At 43.4% G+C, this 19,870-nt stretch overlaps 1 protein-coding gene across 4 annotated transcripts in view; it reads right to left on the bottom strand.

Annotated features, from left to right (window-relative positions):
• Positions 1–19,870, bottom strand: part of COBLL1 (cordon-bleu WH2 repeat protein like 1) — a 197,741-nt gene that overhangs the window by 78,978 nt on the left and 98,893 nt on the right. The window contains exon 1 of one of the 4 annotated variants that reach the window (XM_073634025.1): positions 9,748–9,797. The exons of the other annotated variants lie outside the window; for them this stretch is intronic. Coding sequence (XP_073490126.1) covers positions 9,748–9,782 — 35 coding nt within the window. The 5' untranslated portion in view covers positions 9,783–9,797. Of the gene's footprint in view, positions 1–9,747; positions 9,798–19,870 lie in introns of those variants that run through there. 4 annotated transcript variants of the gene reach the window in all.

The raw sequence follows: 19,870 nt of genomic DNA, 5'->3' as shown, positions 1-19,870 counted from the left end.
GGGTGGATCTTAAACAGGAAGGGGTGGGGCAAATTTAGATTGGGGGGGGTGGAGGAGGCGGCACCCAATTTTAGTCTTGCCTACCTAGGGCAGCACATACTAAAAGCAGGTGTACAAAAGTACTGGTATATACACCGTACAGCCCTTCATATCTGTGGGTGGCTATAGGCAGCACCTGGGCTTCCCGAGCACAGAAAAAAGCCAGCATTTTACACTGTAGGACCCGTGTACATAAGACCTTTCCTGCTACAATATTGGAGATTCAGTTCAGCCACTTGTGTGATGTACACACTCCTGCCACACAGCCAGCCAGGGCAGCCCTGTCTCTTTATTGCAATATAAGGAAACCTGTGATGAGAGATCACGGAGGATGCCACGGACCATTCCTTTTGTAAAGTGCTAGTTGCCTGAATGTCCTACTGATGTTCTAGCTTCAGTGCTTTTTAAAATCACTATCCTGGAAGTAGAAGGATTGTTATTTTTATACAGTACAGGATTTATATAATAAAAGTATACTAAAGCGCAAACCAAAATTCAAATAAATCAATGAGTAGCTGCCAACACGAAATATGTTCCCACACAGTGATAATATACAAATATATTGATGTGGCGCTTTCTCAATAATGAAAATATTCCAAAGTACTGATGCAGTATTGTGTAAACATCCAAAAATTCAATAATGCAAATACAAATAAAAGGCAAAATGAAGAGAGTATTTAAGAAAACAACAAAAATTAAAAAAAAATATAAAATCCATAAAGTGTTTAGTGCAAAAATAGTTCATATAGTGGGGGTCACCATCCAAAGTGCAAACAAAAAATATCCAATTTTTATAATGTGCTTCCACCATCCGTGACAATAGTGTACCCCAGCCTCTCACCTCAGGAAGTGACGTCACTCTGCTCCTCTCGACGTGTTGCGTCACAGATTACATGACTTTATCAAGGGTTTCAGGATTTATATAGCGCCAACAGTTTGCCCAGCGCTTTACAACATGAGGGCAGACTGTACAGTAACAATACAATTTAATACAGGAGGAATCAGCGGGCCCTGCTCATTAGAGCTTGAATGGAATGGAATGCCTGGATAATCTTCCTAGAATGTCAGATCCAAATCACATCAATATACTTGAGAATCCAGCTTGGAGGCAACTTTAGGTCTATGTGCAGAAGTTGGATAGAGGTCGCCTTGAAGTAGTACAGGGACCTTTTCAAAAGCCAGAGCTACTTCAGTAGTGCTAAGACAGCTCTCATTGACTAACATGGGATTTCACATGCCATGTGACTTGGGGTCTAACAAGTTGGATCCCAAGTCACTGCAGTGTGAACGGAGCCTAAAAGTAGACAGAGATAGTAGAACAGATTTGGATAAGGAATTTCAGAGAATGGGAGACGCTCGGGAAAAGTCCTGGAGGCGAACATAGGAGGAGGTGACAAGGGGACTAGAGATGTCGGGGAATTCTGAAACATGTCTGACACATAACTGGAGCATGCATGTTGAGGCTCTGACTTAATATGTACTGATGCAAGATGGAACCAGGCAAGAAGCATTTTTTTTTTTTTTTAAGAATGAGACCAGCAATGGCAACCCCTGCATTTCTTCTATGATGGAGGTACTGGTGTCACTGTCCTGCTTTCAACCTGCTGATTGGACTGTAAAAGAGCAGCAGCACACTTAGGCTAAAGCTGGGCATAGACAGATCAAATCTACACCATTCCCTGTTCGCCAAAAGTCGATCATCAGATTAACGGATCTGTCGAACGAACAAGTGGACAATGGGCAAGCTGGAATACTCTTGCCCATCAGCCACCAATAGACAGATTCTGCTGTAAGAATATAATGTCACTTGGGTCTAAACTGCCTCGTCTCTAAAAAGCAATCTACATTTGGATTTGACAGGCAGCGAAGAGGCCCTGTAAACACTGCACTAACACACATGCGGTGCATCTCCATTTGCTTGAATGGATTGTGTTTGGTGGTGGCACTGCTGAAAGTGATCTATGGATGGAGTGCGGGCAGATAATTGAAAGGTCCATCCCCTCTATTCATAAAAGGCTTTTCATTCATAGGAGCTTAGGACGTCTTCTATGCATCAAGGAACTGGATGGAAAGGGCAGGCATAGTCAGGCACTCAACGAGAGCATGGGACAGCTCCCTTAGTTCCATTAACCCTGCTGCAATGGATGATGATGATGGCGGCAGGGGATGGGGGGCATTGGAAATGAGGATTTCAACTAACTGATAACTTATTAGCACAAGGGACACATCCTACTGGCTGTAGGTTTGTCTGTTGTGCAGTTTTCTTTATTATGATCGCACTTAGGCTTTAAGACATCCAGCCAAATTTTCAAGGTGCCTCTAGCTGCTACTACAAACTATATCTTGTGTAAAGGATTGTGGCAAGCGTTCAGATGCATTCAGCTTGGCTTTGAGATTAGATTCTGAAATCTTGAGTTCCTTCACAGGTGCTTCTAGCCTGCATTTGACCTCATACTAAGCTGCATCAAGCTTCTTTCACATTTCCATTGACTTGTATGGAAACAAAAACAGTTATGACATGAACAGATGTCCATGTGCTGTGCACAGGCTCTTAGTGACATAACTCTCTGCTAAGCCAGCTTCCTCTCCAATGTGTAGGAGTAAGGCTGCAGTATGCGGAGATAAAAAGGTATTTATATATAAGGAAAGGTGGCTTTTAAGGGGCATTTATTTAGCATTTATACAGATCTTTTTGTGCATGTTTTTTTATTTATTTATTTATTTTTTAAGCCAACAGAATGCTAGTTGCAAAAACACACATTATGATCATTTTATGCCACTCCCATTAAAGTCCATTGGGGCCAAGATGTGCATTTCGACCCCAAAAGAAGCTTGCATACTTTTTTGAATGAGGAGCTTCAAGGGACACTACACTCATGTGTACGGGCACCATTAAGAAATTGTTGACCTGGGTCAATCAAAATTCTCTTTATCTGGAATAAGGGAGCCAAGCTTACTAAACAACGGGCTAGTTTAATGTCCTTTAGGCCCCTTGAAACGAAGCGGATCTGCCTACTCAGCAGGGTAATCTTCTCCGCTGATTCCCACCGAGCAGGCAGATGACTGGACCGTGTCCACGCCACTATGCAGAGAGGACACAAATACAGACTGCTCTCCTCTATGGTGCGGTCAGACATGCAGTCGGTTTCCATCTGATTGTCATCTGAGCCGATGGCGAACATACCGCCATATCTCTGTTTTTAGCGGATTTTATCGGATTGGATGCCCGCCAGGTGTCAGCAGACACATGTCCGCTGACATCCGCCACCCTATAAAGAACACTGGGTGGTCCGATCGGGTCCGCCAAAAAAAAAAAAAAAAAAAAAAAAAAACCACGAACAGACAGGTCCGATCAGTCCACTCGTGTAAAATGGGTCTTAGACTTTAGGGGCCTGGACTGTGGCTAGTGGAAATAAAAAATAAAGAATTACACAGCACCTGTGTTCAGTAGGAGGAGAATTAGTGCCCCATCCTTGGTATTAGTGGAAGGTATAGTGCCCCATCCTCAGTAGTAGTGGAAGGTATAGTGCCCCATCCTCAGTAGTAGTGGAAGGTATAGTGCCCCATCCTCAGTAGTAGTGGGATGTATAGTGCCCCATCCTCAGTAGTAGTGGGAGGTATAGTGCCCCATCCTCAGTAGTAGTGGGAGGTATAGTGCCCCATCCTCAGTAGTAGTGGGAGGTATAGTGCCCCATCCTCAGTAGTAGTGGGAGGTATAGTGCCCCATCCTCGGTAATAGTGGGAGGTATAGTGCCCCATCCTCGGTATTAGTGGGAGGTATAGTGCCCCATCCTCGGTATTAGTGGGAGGTATAGTGTCCCATCCTTGGTAGTAGTGGGAGGTATAGTGCCCCATCCTTGGTAGTAGTGGAAGGTATAGTGCCCCATCCTTGGTAGTAGTGGAAGGTATAGTGCCCCATCCTTGGCAGTAGTGGGAGATATAGTGCTCCATCCTTGGCAGTAGTGGGAGGAAACAAAGTGTCCCATCCTTGGTATTAGTGGGAGGAATAGTGTCCCATCCTTGGTGTCATTAGGAGGAATTATTCCCTCATCATTGGTGTCAGTGAAAAGAATGATGCTGCATCATTGGTGTCAGTGAGGAATAGTGCCCTAAGGGCCAGATAAAAGGCAAACTTAGGGCCAGCTTGGAGACCCCTGATCTGGAACATCACAAAAGACAGTCAACTTTAACTTATTGTTATAAACTTTCTGATTATGCAGAGGGAGGCAAAAAAAAAAAAAAAACTGGATAAAAATCATTACGGACCTTATCAACGGCAGGCTTGGTAAAGTACAAAGGGCTTCTGTATGACTTTCCAAGCAAGTCCCAAATCCAGTTACTATGTGATGCACAAGCCTCATAAAACAAACTTAATTTACCTTCCCTGAATGAGTCAAATCCTCTTTCATTTGTGTCCTCCCCACTCCCCGACACTGCAATAACAGTGCTGGCAATCCAGAAAGCAGTGGGCAGGACTCTGTGTGGCCTGGTGCTGATTGAAAGCTACTGGCTAGTAAATCAGTAGTAACAATGCCGATAGCCATGCCCCTTAGAATATTTTTTAATCCCACTGTAGTGCAAGTAGGATCAGAGTACATGAGAATGGCAACTCTGTTTTGAATTCAAGAGCAGTGAAGTATCATGACCACCCTCTCACAGGGTTGCATCAGATGAACTTCACTGGCAGGATCAATAGGTATTTGTGGGACTGTGTAGGGGGACTAACAGAAAATTCAGATGCATTGATAGTTAAGTAGTAGATGATGTATATGTATTTATTGGTTTTTAATAGGATGCCCACTTTAAGGATGCATTCACACATGGGCATATTAAATCGCTGGCAGAATCGCAATTCTACCCGCCATTTCAAAATTTCCAGGTGTGAACGACAAAATCGCACAATGCACATTTCAGATGCCATTCATTTGAATGCCGCCTGAAAACGTGGTGCGGTTCTGCCACGATAAAAATACAGCAAACCACATTGTGTGAAGCACGTCTCCCAAAACAAGCTCCTGAACTTTTTTTGGTCGACAAGCTTCACACGATGTGATTTATCACGTGTCAATCATAGCAGAACCACAATGCCTTTTTAGGTACCATTTAAATTAATGGCATCTCAAATGTGCTGCGATTCTGCTTGCGACTCAAAACGCCCATGTGTGAATGCGGCCTAATACCCAGGTATGGTTTGGAGTGCCCACATTACACAAACGAAATGGACTAAAGGGGTAAAACCCTGCCTGGGCAAAGTTAAAACTGGCAGTGTCCATACACCATTAACGTCATTCAGTTAGGATTTACTTGTGGCCCCTTTCACACTGGTGCTCTTTTGCCGTGCTTAAAGAGAAAGTAAAGTCCCATGCATATATTTTACCTATAGGTAAGCCTATACAAAGGCTTACCTATAGGTACTGAAAATATCTCTTAAACGTGCGCCGTTTCGGAAATATTTACTGTAAATGCAGCAGATTACGTCATCAGCGCATGTGCTCTGAAGGAATTGCCACTCATGCCGTTTCTTCAGAAGCTTGTGCCATGACCAGTGGCTCCCGCGTGCATGTGCAGGAGCGACGTCCTGCGACTCCAGCCAGTCACACAGCCGGAGTCTGCAGACCTGGAAAGGAAGCCGGGCGAAGATGGATGGCAGCCTCCAGCGGGGACGACGAGGGCTTCGCTTGGAGGCAAGTTTAACATAATGTGCTAGTACGTGGTGCATACTAGCACATTATGCCTTTACTTTTGCAGATCAAAAAAAGAAATAAAAAAAAAAACAAAACAAAAAAAACAAAAACAAAACGGGACTTTACTTTCTCTTTAAGGGTGACAAAAGCACATGAAAGCCATCCCCCATTAAATCCTATGTGACGGTGTACTGCACTGCATCTTTGGTGCACTTTTTCAACACACCAAAAGGGCACCTTCCATTGTAAGTCAATGAGTGACTAAAATTGGCTGCAAATGTATGTCCTCTGTATCACAATTAAAAAAACTCATAAAATTCATGATGACGAAAAAGTGATACAATGTATATGATCTCAGTTTTCTGCTATTGTATACTCTAGGGTTATTCCACCCAAAAGTGGAATGTGAGTTTTCAACATCAGGAGAACAGTGCTATAGTTCTTGATGCTGAGCATTCAGTGCCAAATAAGTAAAATATAAGAATGTCCCCCAACACACACCCAAGCACTTAGCCCTCCCCTATGTGAACCCTCTACTTAATCTAACCCCTAAAACAAGCCATGAACTTCTGAAAACAAAAGTTTAGGAGATATCAAATACCACCATTCACCCAGTTATGTGCAGTCATTTAAAATCTCCTTAAAAATGATTTTAAATATACTGTATATAAACGACCTGCAGTTCTCTGCACAGAGGGATTCAAACTAGCAAGATAAAGGCGGAAATTTACTAAAACTGGAGAGTGCAGAATCTGGTGCAGTTCTGCATAGAAACCAATCAGCTCCCAGGTTTATTTTCAAAGATTAATTGAACAAGCTGAAGTTAGAAGCCGATTGGTTACTATGCACAGCTGCACCAGATTCTGAGTGCTCCAGTTTTAGTAAATCTCCCCCGAAGACTATCAATATAAGCCAGTCTGGCATTACTTACTTAGGCTACTTTCACACTGAAGCGTTGCGGGCGCTGGCGGTAAAGCGGCACTATATTTAGCGTCATTTTTTCGGCGCTATTCGGCCGCTAGCAGGGCAGTTTTAATCCCCACTAGCGGCCAAAAAAGGGTTAAAACTGCCCGCAAAGCGCCGCTTTACAGGCAGGTTTGGAGTGTTGCCCTATTGTTTTCAATGGGAAGGGGCGCTTTAGGAGCGGTAAATCCAAAGATGCGGCTTGGAGGACTTTTTAGACCGCCCTGCAAGCGCACCGTTCCAATGTGAAAGCCCTCAGGGCTTTCACATTGGAGTGCATTGAGCGGCTCTTTCAGGGCGCTTTGCAGGCACTATTTTTAGGACTTTAGTGCCTGAAAAACGCCTCAGTGTGAAAGGGGCCTAAATTGTGCATGTTAAAATGTAGCTTCCTAATAGGAGAGGAGAGCCCAATGCGGACCTCATCAGTGCATTATGGCTTCTTCAGTATTTAATCGCTGGCCAAGACTGACCAAGCTGTACGGCTTTAACTGCACTCGAGAAAAATGTGGTCAGAACCTGGCTGTGCTGTCCGACAAATACGTTAGGTTAACAAAATTGGCTGTACAGATTTGCAATTTTCTGGAATTTAAGACTTTCATACCTAAGGCATAACCTCCTCTCCTTTACAGCCAAGGAAGCTGCCATCATAGCCTCTGTTTGATCTGAAGTTGCCATGGTGCTGTACATCAGTTATGACATCAACTATTTGATGGCTTGACAGCTCGGTTGAGAGTTGACATAGTACACTAGTAACTGACAGTTATTTATGGCATGCATTGAAAGTACCTGCTTTGGGAAACCATTGAATTGATGGGTTTCGCTCTGCTCTAAAAGGGCAACTTAAATTTCATGGGGAAAAAATAGCAAATAAAGTGTGTGTGTGTGTGTATCAGATACAATTGCTGCACAAGTCATATTGTAATTGGACATTTTTGAACATGATCTTTCCTTTTCAATCTGCAGCTCTGTAAATTGCTCCTACTTCAAAATTTTCTCATCACTGCGGTTGAGGATGAACATCTACTTGACCCCACTAACGACTAGAGAATCAAATGAAGTTCTTAAAATGAAAAGTTACAAAACAAATCTCTACAGCCTGTTTCACACGGGCTTCAGCTTGTATAGGAGCCCTGTGAACAGCAAGTATTTGCAGAGCTTTCAGCAAAGTTTGTTGAAGCTTTTAAAGTTTCATTCAGCTCCAGTTTGTAAATGAACACAGAGTCTAATGGAAGTGTTGACTTACTTTAAAGCAAGCTGCTAGCAGGCTTCAGTTATTCTTTAAGCATGTTAAAAGCCCACCGAAGCCTGCAGGCAGCTTGCTTAAAGTGGCAATCAACACTTCCACTAGGATCTGTGTTCAACAATGTTTACAAACTGAAGTTGAATGGTACTTTATCCTCTTCCCATCCGCACTATAGCCGAACTACGGCTACAGCGCGGACCTACTTTGCTGGAAGGGCATCCTTAGACGTCCTCCCGCGCTCGAACGGCCTGCGCGCGCTCTGCAATCAGCAAGTCTATATGACTCGGCTGATCACAGATTGGGGTAAGGGGTTAATCCCGACCCCTTACCACATCAGCCAATGACAGCTGATCATGTGAAGTAAACAGAGCCGGCTCGAGGCGTGAGGAGAAAAAAAAAAAAAAAAAGAGCCGATCACCGGCGGTTGAGAGGGACATCAGTCCTGATCGTGCAGAGGCTTCTGTGCCCACCTGTGCCACCTACCAGTGCCCACCTATCAGTTCCACCTATAAATGTCACCAATCAGTGCCTCATCACCAGTGCTGCCTATCAATACCACCTACCAGTGTCCAGTGCCGTCTTATCAGTGCTGTCTTATCAGTACCTAACAGTGTCGCCTTATCTGTGCCCATCAGTGCAGGCCATCATCAGCGAATAGCAATGAAGGAGAAAAATTACCCGTTTGCAAAATTTTATAACAAACTATGAAACATGTTTGTTTTTTTTTTTTCAAAAATTTTTTTTTGTTTGTTTAGCAAAAAATAAAAACCCAAGTGGTGATTAAATACCACCAAAAGTTCCATTTGTGTGAAAAAATTATAAAAATGTCATGAGTACACTGTAGCATGACCATGCAATTGTCATTCAAAGCGTGACAGCACTGAAAGCTAAAAATTGGTCTGGGTAGGAGGGGGTTTTATATGCCCAGTAAGCAAGGGGTTATAAGCTTCAAGAAACCTTGGTAAAAGCTCAGCAAATCCTTTGTCAAAGCTTGCTGTTCACACTGCTCCTATACAAACGGAAGCCTGTGTAAAACAGGCCCATCAGTGTATGGCCAACTTAACGGGGTTGTAAAGGTTCGTTTTTATTGATTTATTTTTTTAAACAACAAATGTTATACTTACCTCCTTTGTGCAAGGGTTTTGCACAGAGCGACCCCAATCCTCCTTTTCTGGGGTCCTCAGCGACACTCATGGCCCCTCCTCTTCTTGCGTGCCCCCACGGAGAGCCGCATTCCATGGGGGCACTGGTGCTCCTGAGTCCTGCTGCTGCGTCCATAGACACAGAAAGCAGGACTTGGCCCTGCCCCCCCCCCGTGTCACTGGATTTGATTGACAGCATTGGGAGCCAATGTCTCCTGCTGCTATCAATCTAGCCAATGATGGCTCTCTACGGTCAGGTTCAGGTAAGTAAAAGGGGGGCTCTGGGGGGCTGCTACAGTACAGAAGGTTTTTCATAGAATGCATTAAAGGTGATAAACCTTGAGGGTTTACAACCCCTTTAAGATTGGGAATGCATGTCATCAGATAACAGTAAGCTTTAGCGGTTAGCAGAAAAGCAAAAAAGTAAGCAGACCCTGTTGCTTTAAGCACTCTGCCTTACATCTGGTTACTAGCCATTGTTACAGGTCTTACAAATTTGTCTAAAATTACAATCGATGCCTTTTTTTCAGGAGTTCAGTAGAAGCACGCGCTCCTCTCCTCCAATATTCCTGCTGGCTACAACAATGTAGTGGCTGGCTCTTGACTTTCCCATTAATGTATATAGCCCTGCAGTAACCCTAATAAAATATTAAATATTATATATGCTTTTCCTTACCTCCAACATAATAGATTCTGCAGCTTTCCCTTCATTGGAAACACCGGTGTCTATCCTCTTCCGAAGTCACAAAACGTATATTTAAAAAAAAAAAAAAAAAGCCGTCTTTTGTTGGCTTATTATTTGTGGGCGCCACCTTCCTACTGACAAGCCTCAGTTAACCGGCCTATTTATATTCCTACAGACTTCTCTCACTACCAGCACCAGATCTGCTGGCAAGTGCTAATCCTTCTCAATGAGTGTTCAGGTTATTAAGAGGCTTTATAATGCCTGCTACGCAGCCATCAACTTTTCCCATGAGCAGTATTCAGTCATGCAAAGTTGATGAGCGTTCTTATCGACGTTGCTGGATTGAAGGGGGCCTACATAACAATGTGCTATAAAAATCCCAGAGTAAAACTTTGGAAAGTGTCTTAACTTTTATTGCAAATGAATTAAAATAAATGAATAAAGCAAGCAGCCTGCGATTTTGTGTAAAAGCAACAAAGAGCCAAGTAGGAGTTCCAATTTAGCGGTACAAAAGATTCTTTATAAAACAAATTGAACCTGCACTAGAAATATGACAAAATATCCGTATTGGATTGGTATGGGTTGCACCCTTTCTTTTTTTTTTAAAGGGGGCTTCCAGATTCCGATAAGCCCCCTGTCCGCAAACCCCGACAACCACTGGGCAAGGCCCTAGTCCCCATCAACATGGGGGCAAGGTGCTTTGGGGTGGGGGGGCGCAGAACCCCCCCTGCCCCAAAGCACCCATCCCCCCATGTTGAGGGCATGCGGCCTGGTATGGTTAAGGAGGGGGGGGCCCTCGCTCGTCCCCTCCCTTTCCTAACCTGCCAGGCTGCATGCTAAGGGTCTGGTATGGATTTTGGGGGGGACCCCCACGCCATTTTTTTGAAATTTTGGTGTGTGTGGGTCCCCTCCGAATCCATACTAGACCCAAGGGCCTGGCATGGACCTGGGGGTGGGGGGTGGCCCATGCTGTTTTTTCTCTTGATTTTTTTTTTAGCCGGCAATTCTTTTTTTTTTTTTACATTCAACTGGAATGTAAACAGCTTACAACTGATGACTCATCGGTTGTTAAGGACGCGGCGGCTGGCTTCCCGTCCCCCTCCTTAGCAACCAGCTATATACAGTGTAAAAAAAAAAAAAAATAAAAATAAAAAAAAAAAAACCACACGCAAATCGCTGCAAAATCGCGTGTCCAAAAACACGGCAAGCGTCGCAAAAAGCACTGCAGAAACGCTCAAAAGCAACATGTATAGATGTGAATCGAGCCTAACTTTGACTGCCAGTTAAAGTGGAGTCAGTAAAAAATATTCTTGATAAAGTTTTCTCTGCATCCAGTCCTACTCTTCCTCCTGTCTGGTCAGGAGGAAGAAAAAAGAAAATGTTAATTTATCTTTTACTGGAAAAGAAAGATAAGCTGCATAACTTGTAACATATTTCTAGTCATAACTTAAAAGCTTGTGTATGACTGTACAGCATCAAAAAAAAAAAAAAAAAAAAAAAAAAGGGGGGGGGGGGGACAGATACGTGCCAATATCTCTTGGCTCCTGCTGCTGCCAATCAAATCCTATGAGGAGGGGGTGGGGAGCTGAGCTATCCAATAAGGAGCGGGAGGTTAATTTGGGCGACAAATGTGCATAGGGCGGTCCATTGCGCAACACGTGCAATAGCGTGAAAATCACAAATGGAACATGAGTTCCCCATATGTAAATGGGGCCTAAAGTGTATCTATGGTCAAAATATACAATCATATACAGTAATACCTTTGATTACAAGCATCCTAACAACCATCTTTGTTCTTAACATGGCAACCACCAATAAGGCCCATGTGTGAAGCACCACTGTACGCATGTAAACGGTGCACAAGCATTACATGCATACAGCTAAATTTGCAGGGTCTCCGTGCCCCCTGTACCCTAGCAACCACCATTATTATCATCATCATGGCAACTATGACAATAAGGCCCATGTACTGTATGACACACCACTATACACATGTAAAGAATACACAGACGTTACTTTCTCCAGTTTTTGACACCTGCATCCTAGCAACCAGCGTTGTTCTTAACATGGCAACCACCAATAAGGCCCACATATGCTACACCACTGTACACATGTAAATGGTACACAAACATGTGTGCACAGCATGCGGACAGCTAAATATGCAAAACCTTCCTGCCACTTTCTGTTGTCTGCATCCTAGCAACCACTGGTATTAACGTAGCAACCTCTGATAAGGCCCATGCATGATGCACCACTGTACGCATGTCAGGGGGCGTGGCTGGAGCAGTGCTGGCTGAGGCCATACACAGCTATATCTGCACCTGAAGTATTGGGTCAGTTTTGAGCAGCATCTTACCCTACATATGTCCATACTTCTGAACTAGTGCCCGACGCCTGCTCCCACTTTCTGAGTACCGGTAGGGACACCTGTTATTCTCCAGCTCCAATTCCACACACGTTACATGTGTACAGCCAGTTTCGGCGGCCTACATCCTAACAACCATTGTTGTTATTAACATGATAACCACCAATAAGGCCCATGTATGATGTATTTTCAATCCCCACCTGAATAAGGCCTAATGCATAAAAAAAACAAAAAAAAAAAAACAAAACGCACCTGTACACACACGCATAGTTTTAAATCGGCCCTAAATGTTCCCATTGAAGACACATTTTACTGGTTGCTCGTCCTACAAACTGAACCTTGAAAATAAACTTCACAATCATTCATAGGGATGACTTTCACGATTACAAACAATATAAACACGTTTGCTGGGTACATTGTACAGATCTGTACATCCCATTACAGACAGCAAGAACACTGAACATGGGATCGGGTCCTATGTAGAGGATTTAGTAAAAAGGTTTTCATGCTGTTTGAGTTTTTAAACTATTTACATCTTTCATCACATGTAACACTACTTACCTGGACTTACCTAAAAACGATGCATCTGAATACAGAACTGATCCTCGAGGCGCGGGGGTGCAGAAGTTTGTCAAGCAAAAGGCATGTGTGGGGGGGGGGATTTAGGAAATCCATTCCAGCTTGCAGCAAAGCCAGGTATCCTCACTGCAATCCATGATCTCAGTTTTGTCACGGAGGTCCAAGTCACACTAGTGCGATGCGAGAGCCCTGCGAATCCAGTGCGGGTTCCTAAATAGCACCTGAATCGCACAGTGCTTCACTGAGATCTGGAAACTGCTGTGGGTGTCAATGGAAAGTTAACGACACCCCCAGATGGGATCGCAGTGCGAACTGTAAAATGTTGCAGGAATTGGATCGCATAGGTGTGAACACTCATGCGATCCGATTCCAGTGTGGACCAAAATGAGGGTCCTGAACCGTTTTGGTGCAAATGCGATGAGATTTCAGCCATACAGTTTGTATGGCTGAAATCGCATGTGATGTGCACAGCAATGTGGTACAAATCACATGCAATGTCTGGCATCACACTAGTGTGAACCGGGCCTACTGCTAAGAAGTCTGACCTACCTTTTAAAGCACAGCAAAATACTCATTTTCAGGCACACTTTCCAATCCCAGCTAGATCCTCTCCCCCTTCCTGCTCAGGTGTGGTCATGTGGCCAGCAGGTCACATGATCAGGGCCCTATCATTAAATGGATAATCATTAGTATTCCCTGCACTGCTGGCACAATACCTAAACATGTCTAGGCTGGGGAGAGACACTGGAAGAACCACATATCTGCCAAGCTGATGATTAGAAATGAGTTGTAATATTTTTTGGCACTTTAAATACTGTTTATAAATAATAAGTTATAAAAAAAAATGAGATCTCAGTCCCTGTTCTCACAAGCAGTGATTCTAAACACACTTCTGAAAAGTGATTCGTAGTGATCTCTTAGGGCTCATTTACACAACGGCTGGGGTGGTGGTAAAACTCCACAGTTGAGCCACATTTTGGCCACCCTTCAACCGCTCCACCATTAGCTAAAAAGGCAGCAGCTGAGGGTGTACACGTGGCGCAGAAGGAATTATGCCCTCTCTCGCGCTCTGTAGAATGAATTGAGACGCACAGCAACCGCGACCGCGTGCAATGCACGCAGTTGCAGGATGGTAGTTGGGCATTTGAAACAGGGGATGGGGAATGCCCCAGCCACAGACATGAATGAGAAAAAGAATCTAATTTTTTTAGGTCAGTAAATGTATTACTACTGTTATCATTGAAGAAAGGATCAGCATGACAGCCAAGCAGTACTGGGATCCAGTGCCCAGGCAAGGATTCCCCTATTGTTAATACATGCCGTAGAATTGGTGCACCACCCTGCGTCTATTCTTTCCCCCCTTGCTTCCCTGTGCCAGAGGCAGCTTCCCCTCCTGTCCACCCCTTGTCCTGTCCCTGCAGCCAAGCAACCAGCATTTTCATAGGAATCGCAAGTTACGCCTCTATATTTTTTGGGGACAGGTTTTCTTACAGAAAGAGCTTTAAAGAGGAATTCCAAGTATGGTATAATTTTACATCCAGCTTGGACCAATGTAACGAATGCTATGTATATACCAAACCTGGATGATGCCCCTGGAAGCTGGAAATCATGGGAGTAGACATTGCTATTCCAGTGATCTCCTTTTGCTTCCAGGTCCTGTATTGAGGGGCCGGCCTGATGCATTGTGAACACAGAAGGTTGGCTGCATGCCACGGGCACCATTCAGAGAATTCTTTGCATTTTTTAAATTAATGCAAAGTGTTCTCTGATTGGACGAGGCAGACAGTGTGACGTCAACTCGCCGCCTCTCCACCTCATCTACTCAGAGAACACTTTGCATTCATCCAGGTAATGCAAAGCATTCTCTGAATGGCACCTGTGCCTAGCGGCTGACCGCCTATGTTCACAAGCATCAGGCTGGCTGCTCAGTACAGGACCTGGAAGCAAGTGGGACTATTGTACCTATGTAAAAATATACCATAACTGGAATTAACCTTTAACATAAAAACAGTTGTAAACCCTAAATAAAAATAACAAACATGTTATACTGACTTGCTCTGTGCAATTGTTTTGCACAGAGCAGCCCCGATCCTCTTCTTCTGGGGTGCCTCACCAGTGTGTATAAAAGGTCAACGAGTTTCTGTACTCCTGACAGATCCTTGCATCTTTCATCCAGTGCTGCACTGATGTTTCTGGATTCTGAGTCATGCAGAAAGCAAACGAATTTTCAAAGGATCTGTGGGAAAAGGTAGCTGAACTGTATAAAACATGAAAGGGATATAAAAAGATATCCAAGGAATTGAGAATGCCATTCAGCAGTGTTCAAACTCTAATCAAGAAGTGGAAAATTAGGGGTTCTGTTGAAGCCAAACCACGGTCAGGTAGACTAACTAAAATTTTAGCCACAACTGCCAGGAAAATTGTTCAGGACGCAAAGAAAAACCCACAAATAACTTCAGGTGAAATACAGGACTCTCTGAAAACATGTGGTGTGCCTGTCTCAAGATGCACAATAAGGAGGCGCTTGAATAAAGATGGGCTGCATGGTCGAGTTGCCTGAAGAAAGCCATTACCACACAAATGCCACAGAGTATCCCGCTTACAATACACCAAACAGCACAGAGACAAGCCTCAAACCTTCTGGCACAAAGTCATTTGGAGTGATGAGACCAAAATTTAGCTTTTTGGCCACAACCATAAGGCTACTTTCACACTGGGGCGTTGGGGGCGTTGGCGGTAAAGCGCTGCTATTTTTACATTTACCGATGTTTTTGCAGAGGTTTTCGACAGCTAGCAGGGCGCTTTTAACCCCCGCTAACGACTGAAAAGAGGTTAAAATCGCCCCCAAAGCACCAATATGCCGGTGGTTTGGCGCCGCTGCCCATTGATTTCACTGGGGAGGGGGAGCTTTAGGAGCGGTGTATACACCGCTCCTACAGCGCTGCAAAGATGTGGCTTGCAGGACTTTTTTTGGCGTTCTGCCAGTGCACTGCTCCAGTGTGAAAGCACTTGGACTTTCACATTGGAGTGGGAGGTGAGGCTCTTTACAGGCGCTATGCAAGGGCTAGTTTTAGCACTATAGCACCTGTAAAGCACCTCAGTGTGAAAGCAGCCTAAACGCTACATTTGGAGACAACAAGGCCTATGATGAAAGGTACACCATTCCTACTGTGAAACACGGAGGTGGATCACTGATGTTTTGGGGATGTGTGAGCTACAAAGGCACAGGAAATTTGGTCAAAATGGATGGTAAGATAAATGCAGTATGTTAACAAAAAATACTGGAGGAACATTTGCATTCATCAGCCAGGAACGTGACAATTATCCAAAACACAAGGCCAAGTCGACCTGTCATTGGCTACACCAGAATAAAGTGAAGGTTCTGGAGTGGCCATCTCATTCTCCTGACCTCAATATCATTGAGCCACTCTGGGGAGATCTCAAATGTGCAGTCCATGCAAGACAGCCCAAGAATTTACATGAACTGGAGGCTTTTTGCCAAGAGTAATGGGCAGCTTTACCATCTGAGAAGATAAAGAGCCTCATCCACAAATACCACAAAAGACTTCAATCTGTCATTGATGTTAAAGGGGGAATACACGGTATTAAGAAATGGGGTATGTAAGCACACAGTTGACTGATAATAAATGGCTTCAGCCTAACACTAACCATGAGTGAAAGAAAAGTTTTTGTGTTATCATTCATATTCTCTGAAAAATGGCCAAGAAATCATAAATTCTGCCAGGGTATGTAAACTTATTAGCACACCTGTAAGTACAAATCACCCAGTCTCATGCGTGGATATTAGCACTACCCACTTTTAAGAAACCACATAAATGACATATATTCAATTTTTTCTTTTTTTTATTCTGGCAAACCTAACTGGAGCTGGGACAAAAGCCTGAACTCTTACAACATGGTATAGGTTTGCCTCATATCCTGCATAAAACCTGCCAACATCTGAAAGCAATTTATCTTTTATTGCAGAGCAGGTGAATCTCTAAGCAGCCCAGACGGAGTTCTCTTTATACCGATTCCACATTGAGCCTAGGCTCACACTGGTGCGGTGCAGTGAATTGCATGTGATTCGGACAGGATTTGCAGGGAATCAAATGTGATTTTTTGCAGCGCAATCTGAGCCCATTCTTTTTGTATGGTTCAAATTACACCGCACCCCCACGAAAAAGGTGCATGCACCTTTTTTTGCCGCTCTGGAATTGGATCGCATGGGTGTTCACACCTATGCAGTCTGATTCTGCCAATCGCACTGCATTTTGCAAACCGTTTTTTGGGTGTCGTTAAGTTAACATTGACACCCACACTGGTTCACATTAACGGAGTTCGATTGTGATGCGGTGCCGGATTTACATCGATTCCTGTGCTTTTCTGGCACCGCATCACAATCAAACCCCGTTAATGTGAACCGGTGTGGGTGTCAATGTTAACTTAACGGTATCAGTGTGAGCTAGGGTTGCCACCTCATCCCTTTAAACCGGAACACATATGAATTACACAGGTTCTGTAGACTAATTTAATTCAGATAAGGCAACAAGTGAGTTTAATTACCACCTTAATCAGCCTCAGAACCTGTGTAATTAATATGTGTTCGGGTTTAAAGGGATGAGGTGGCAACCCTAGTGTGAACCAGGGATGATTGTGGACATACAAGACTTCACTAGCCAAAGCAGCACCCAATGTATCTTGTGGGTTCACGTCTAAGGCAGCTTTCACGAGTAAGAAAGGATTTCATGAAAAACTGTTTACAGGGCCAAGAGATAGTGGATGTGTACTTTTGGAGAAAAGGGATATTGTTGTCATTGTATGATGTCATTGATTGATTTTATGATGTCATTGCAATGCCTGTTTCACACAGGCTTCAGCTTGTATAAGAGCAGTATGAACAGTAAGCTCTAAAAAAAAAAAGCGTTCGCAGAGCTTTCAGCACGCTTGGTTGATGCTTTTAGTGCACCATTAAACTTCAGTTTGCAAATGTTGAACACAGATTCCAATGGGAGTGCTAATTGCCATTTTAAGCAAGCTGCTAGCAGGCTTCAGCAGGCTTTTAACAAGCTTCAAGAATAACTGAAGCCTGCTAGCAACTTGCTAAGTGGCAAGAAAGGTGTCAACTTTTCCTCCTCCCAAGCCATGACCCATTAATGCATTTTACCTGCTCATGGGCTTAATCGTGGAGAATATTCATAGTAACTACAGCCATTGTCATAGATCATCATCTTGCATGGACAACACAAATGACAGTTGCCTGGTCACAGTTATGTCAATAAAACATAAAACAATATGGCTGAAAGGTTACAAGAACACATCTTCCAATTCACATTCATGGGCTTATTACCAAAAACCATCTAGATCAAGTATAATTTATAAAAGCTCATGTAATGAGTAACCCTTCTTATCACTTGTATGGCATAAAATATTTTCTAAACTATAAAAGTATATAACACAATATTAAAGACGCAATTGGTGTGACCACCTTAAACGCACCTTGAAGATTCTGAGGCCACATGGAAAAAGGTGTTATGGTCAGATGAGACTAAAATTGAATTATTTGGCCTCAACAACAAATTATATGTCTGGTGGAAATCAATACGGCTCACCATCCAAATAACCCCATTCCTACAGTAAATCATGGAGGTGGTAATATCCTTTTATGGTGGTGTTTCTCGGCAGCAGGGACTGGAGCACTTGTCAGGATAGAAGGAAAAATGGATAGGCCAACATACCATCAAATTCTTGAGGAAAATCTGCTGCCCTCTGCCAGAAAGTTGTCTAAGGGAAGAAGGTTTACCTTCCAACATAACAATGACCCAAATCACACAGCAAAAATGACCACACAGTGGTTGAAGGGGAAAAAGGTGAATGCACTTGCATGGCCTAGTCAGAGCCCAGACTTAAATCCCAATAAAAATCTGTGCAATGACTTGAAGACTGCAGTCCACAAACAGTCACCAACAAATTTAAATGAACTTGAACTGAACAGTTCTGCAAAGAAGAGAGGGCAAATATTGCAAAGTTAGTAGAGACATACTGTAATTAAAGCAAAATGTGGTTCCTCAAAATACTGATATAAAGGGGGTGATCCTTTTTCCAACTCAGTGATTCTGTTTTTGAATATTTTTTTCTGACATGTTGATGATATATCTTTCACTTATATTTTTCATGTTATAAGGGTGCATGGATCCCTTCTCATTGGCTTACCTCTACATAGTCTATCACCTCTTCAATCCATCATGAATGCTGCTGCCAGACTCATCCACCTTACCAATCACTCTGTCTCTGCTACCCCTCTCTGTCAATCCCTCCACTGGCTTCCGCTCGGCCAAATTAATTAAGTTCAAAATACTAACAACTACGTATATAAAGCCATCCACAATTTAGCCCCCAGCTACATCACTAGCCTAGTCTCTAAATACCAACCTAATGGTTCTCTTCGTTCCTCTCAAGACCTCCTGCTCTCCAGCTCCCTCATCACCTCCTCCCATACTCGCCTCCAGGACTTTTCCAAAGCCTCTCCAATCCTATGGAATGCCCTACCCCAATCTGTTCGCTTATCTCCTACTCTATTAGCTTTTAGACAATCCCTGCAAACCCTTCTCTTCAGAGAAGCCTACCCTACCCACACCTAACAACAACTGTTTTTTAATTTTCTCCATCAGCTCACCCCCCCACAGTTATTACCTCTTGTTTCCACTTGACCCTCCCTTCCACATGGTAAGCTCTAACGAGCAGGACCCTATGATCCCTCCTGTATTGAATTGTATTGTAAGTATCCTCATGTTGTAAAGCGCTGCGCAAACTGTTGGCACTACATAAATCCTGTATAATAATATTAAGTTGCACTGAGTAAATACAGCTGGATAAAACAAAAACTGTGTCTGTCTTCATTTTAGACAAAATGTGATTATTTTAACAGGGGGTGATTTTTTTCTATACCCACTGTATATATGCTGCAAAGGTCATAAAATTGAGATTTATTTTATGTACTTATATAGCACCATCAATTTACGCAGTGCTTTACATATACAGTATTTATTGTACATTCACATCAGACTCTGCCTCAAGCAGCTTACAATCTAAGGTCCCTAACTCACATTCATACATACACATATTAGGGACAATTTACACAGGAGCCGATCAACCTACCAACATGTCTTT

Source organism: Aquarana catesbeiana, linkage group LG06, assembly GCF_042186555.1.
Source record: "Aquarana catesbeiana isolate 2022-GZ linkage group LG06, ASM4218655v1, whole genome shotgun sequence".
Taxonomy (NCBI): domain Eukaryota; kingdom Metazoa; phylum Chordata; class Amphibia; order Anura; family Ranidae; genus Aquarana; species Aquarana catesbeiana.
Note: the sequence above shows the minus strand (reverse complement) of the source record. Positions and strands in the feature narration are given on the sequence as shown.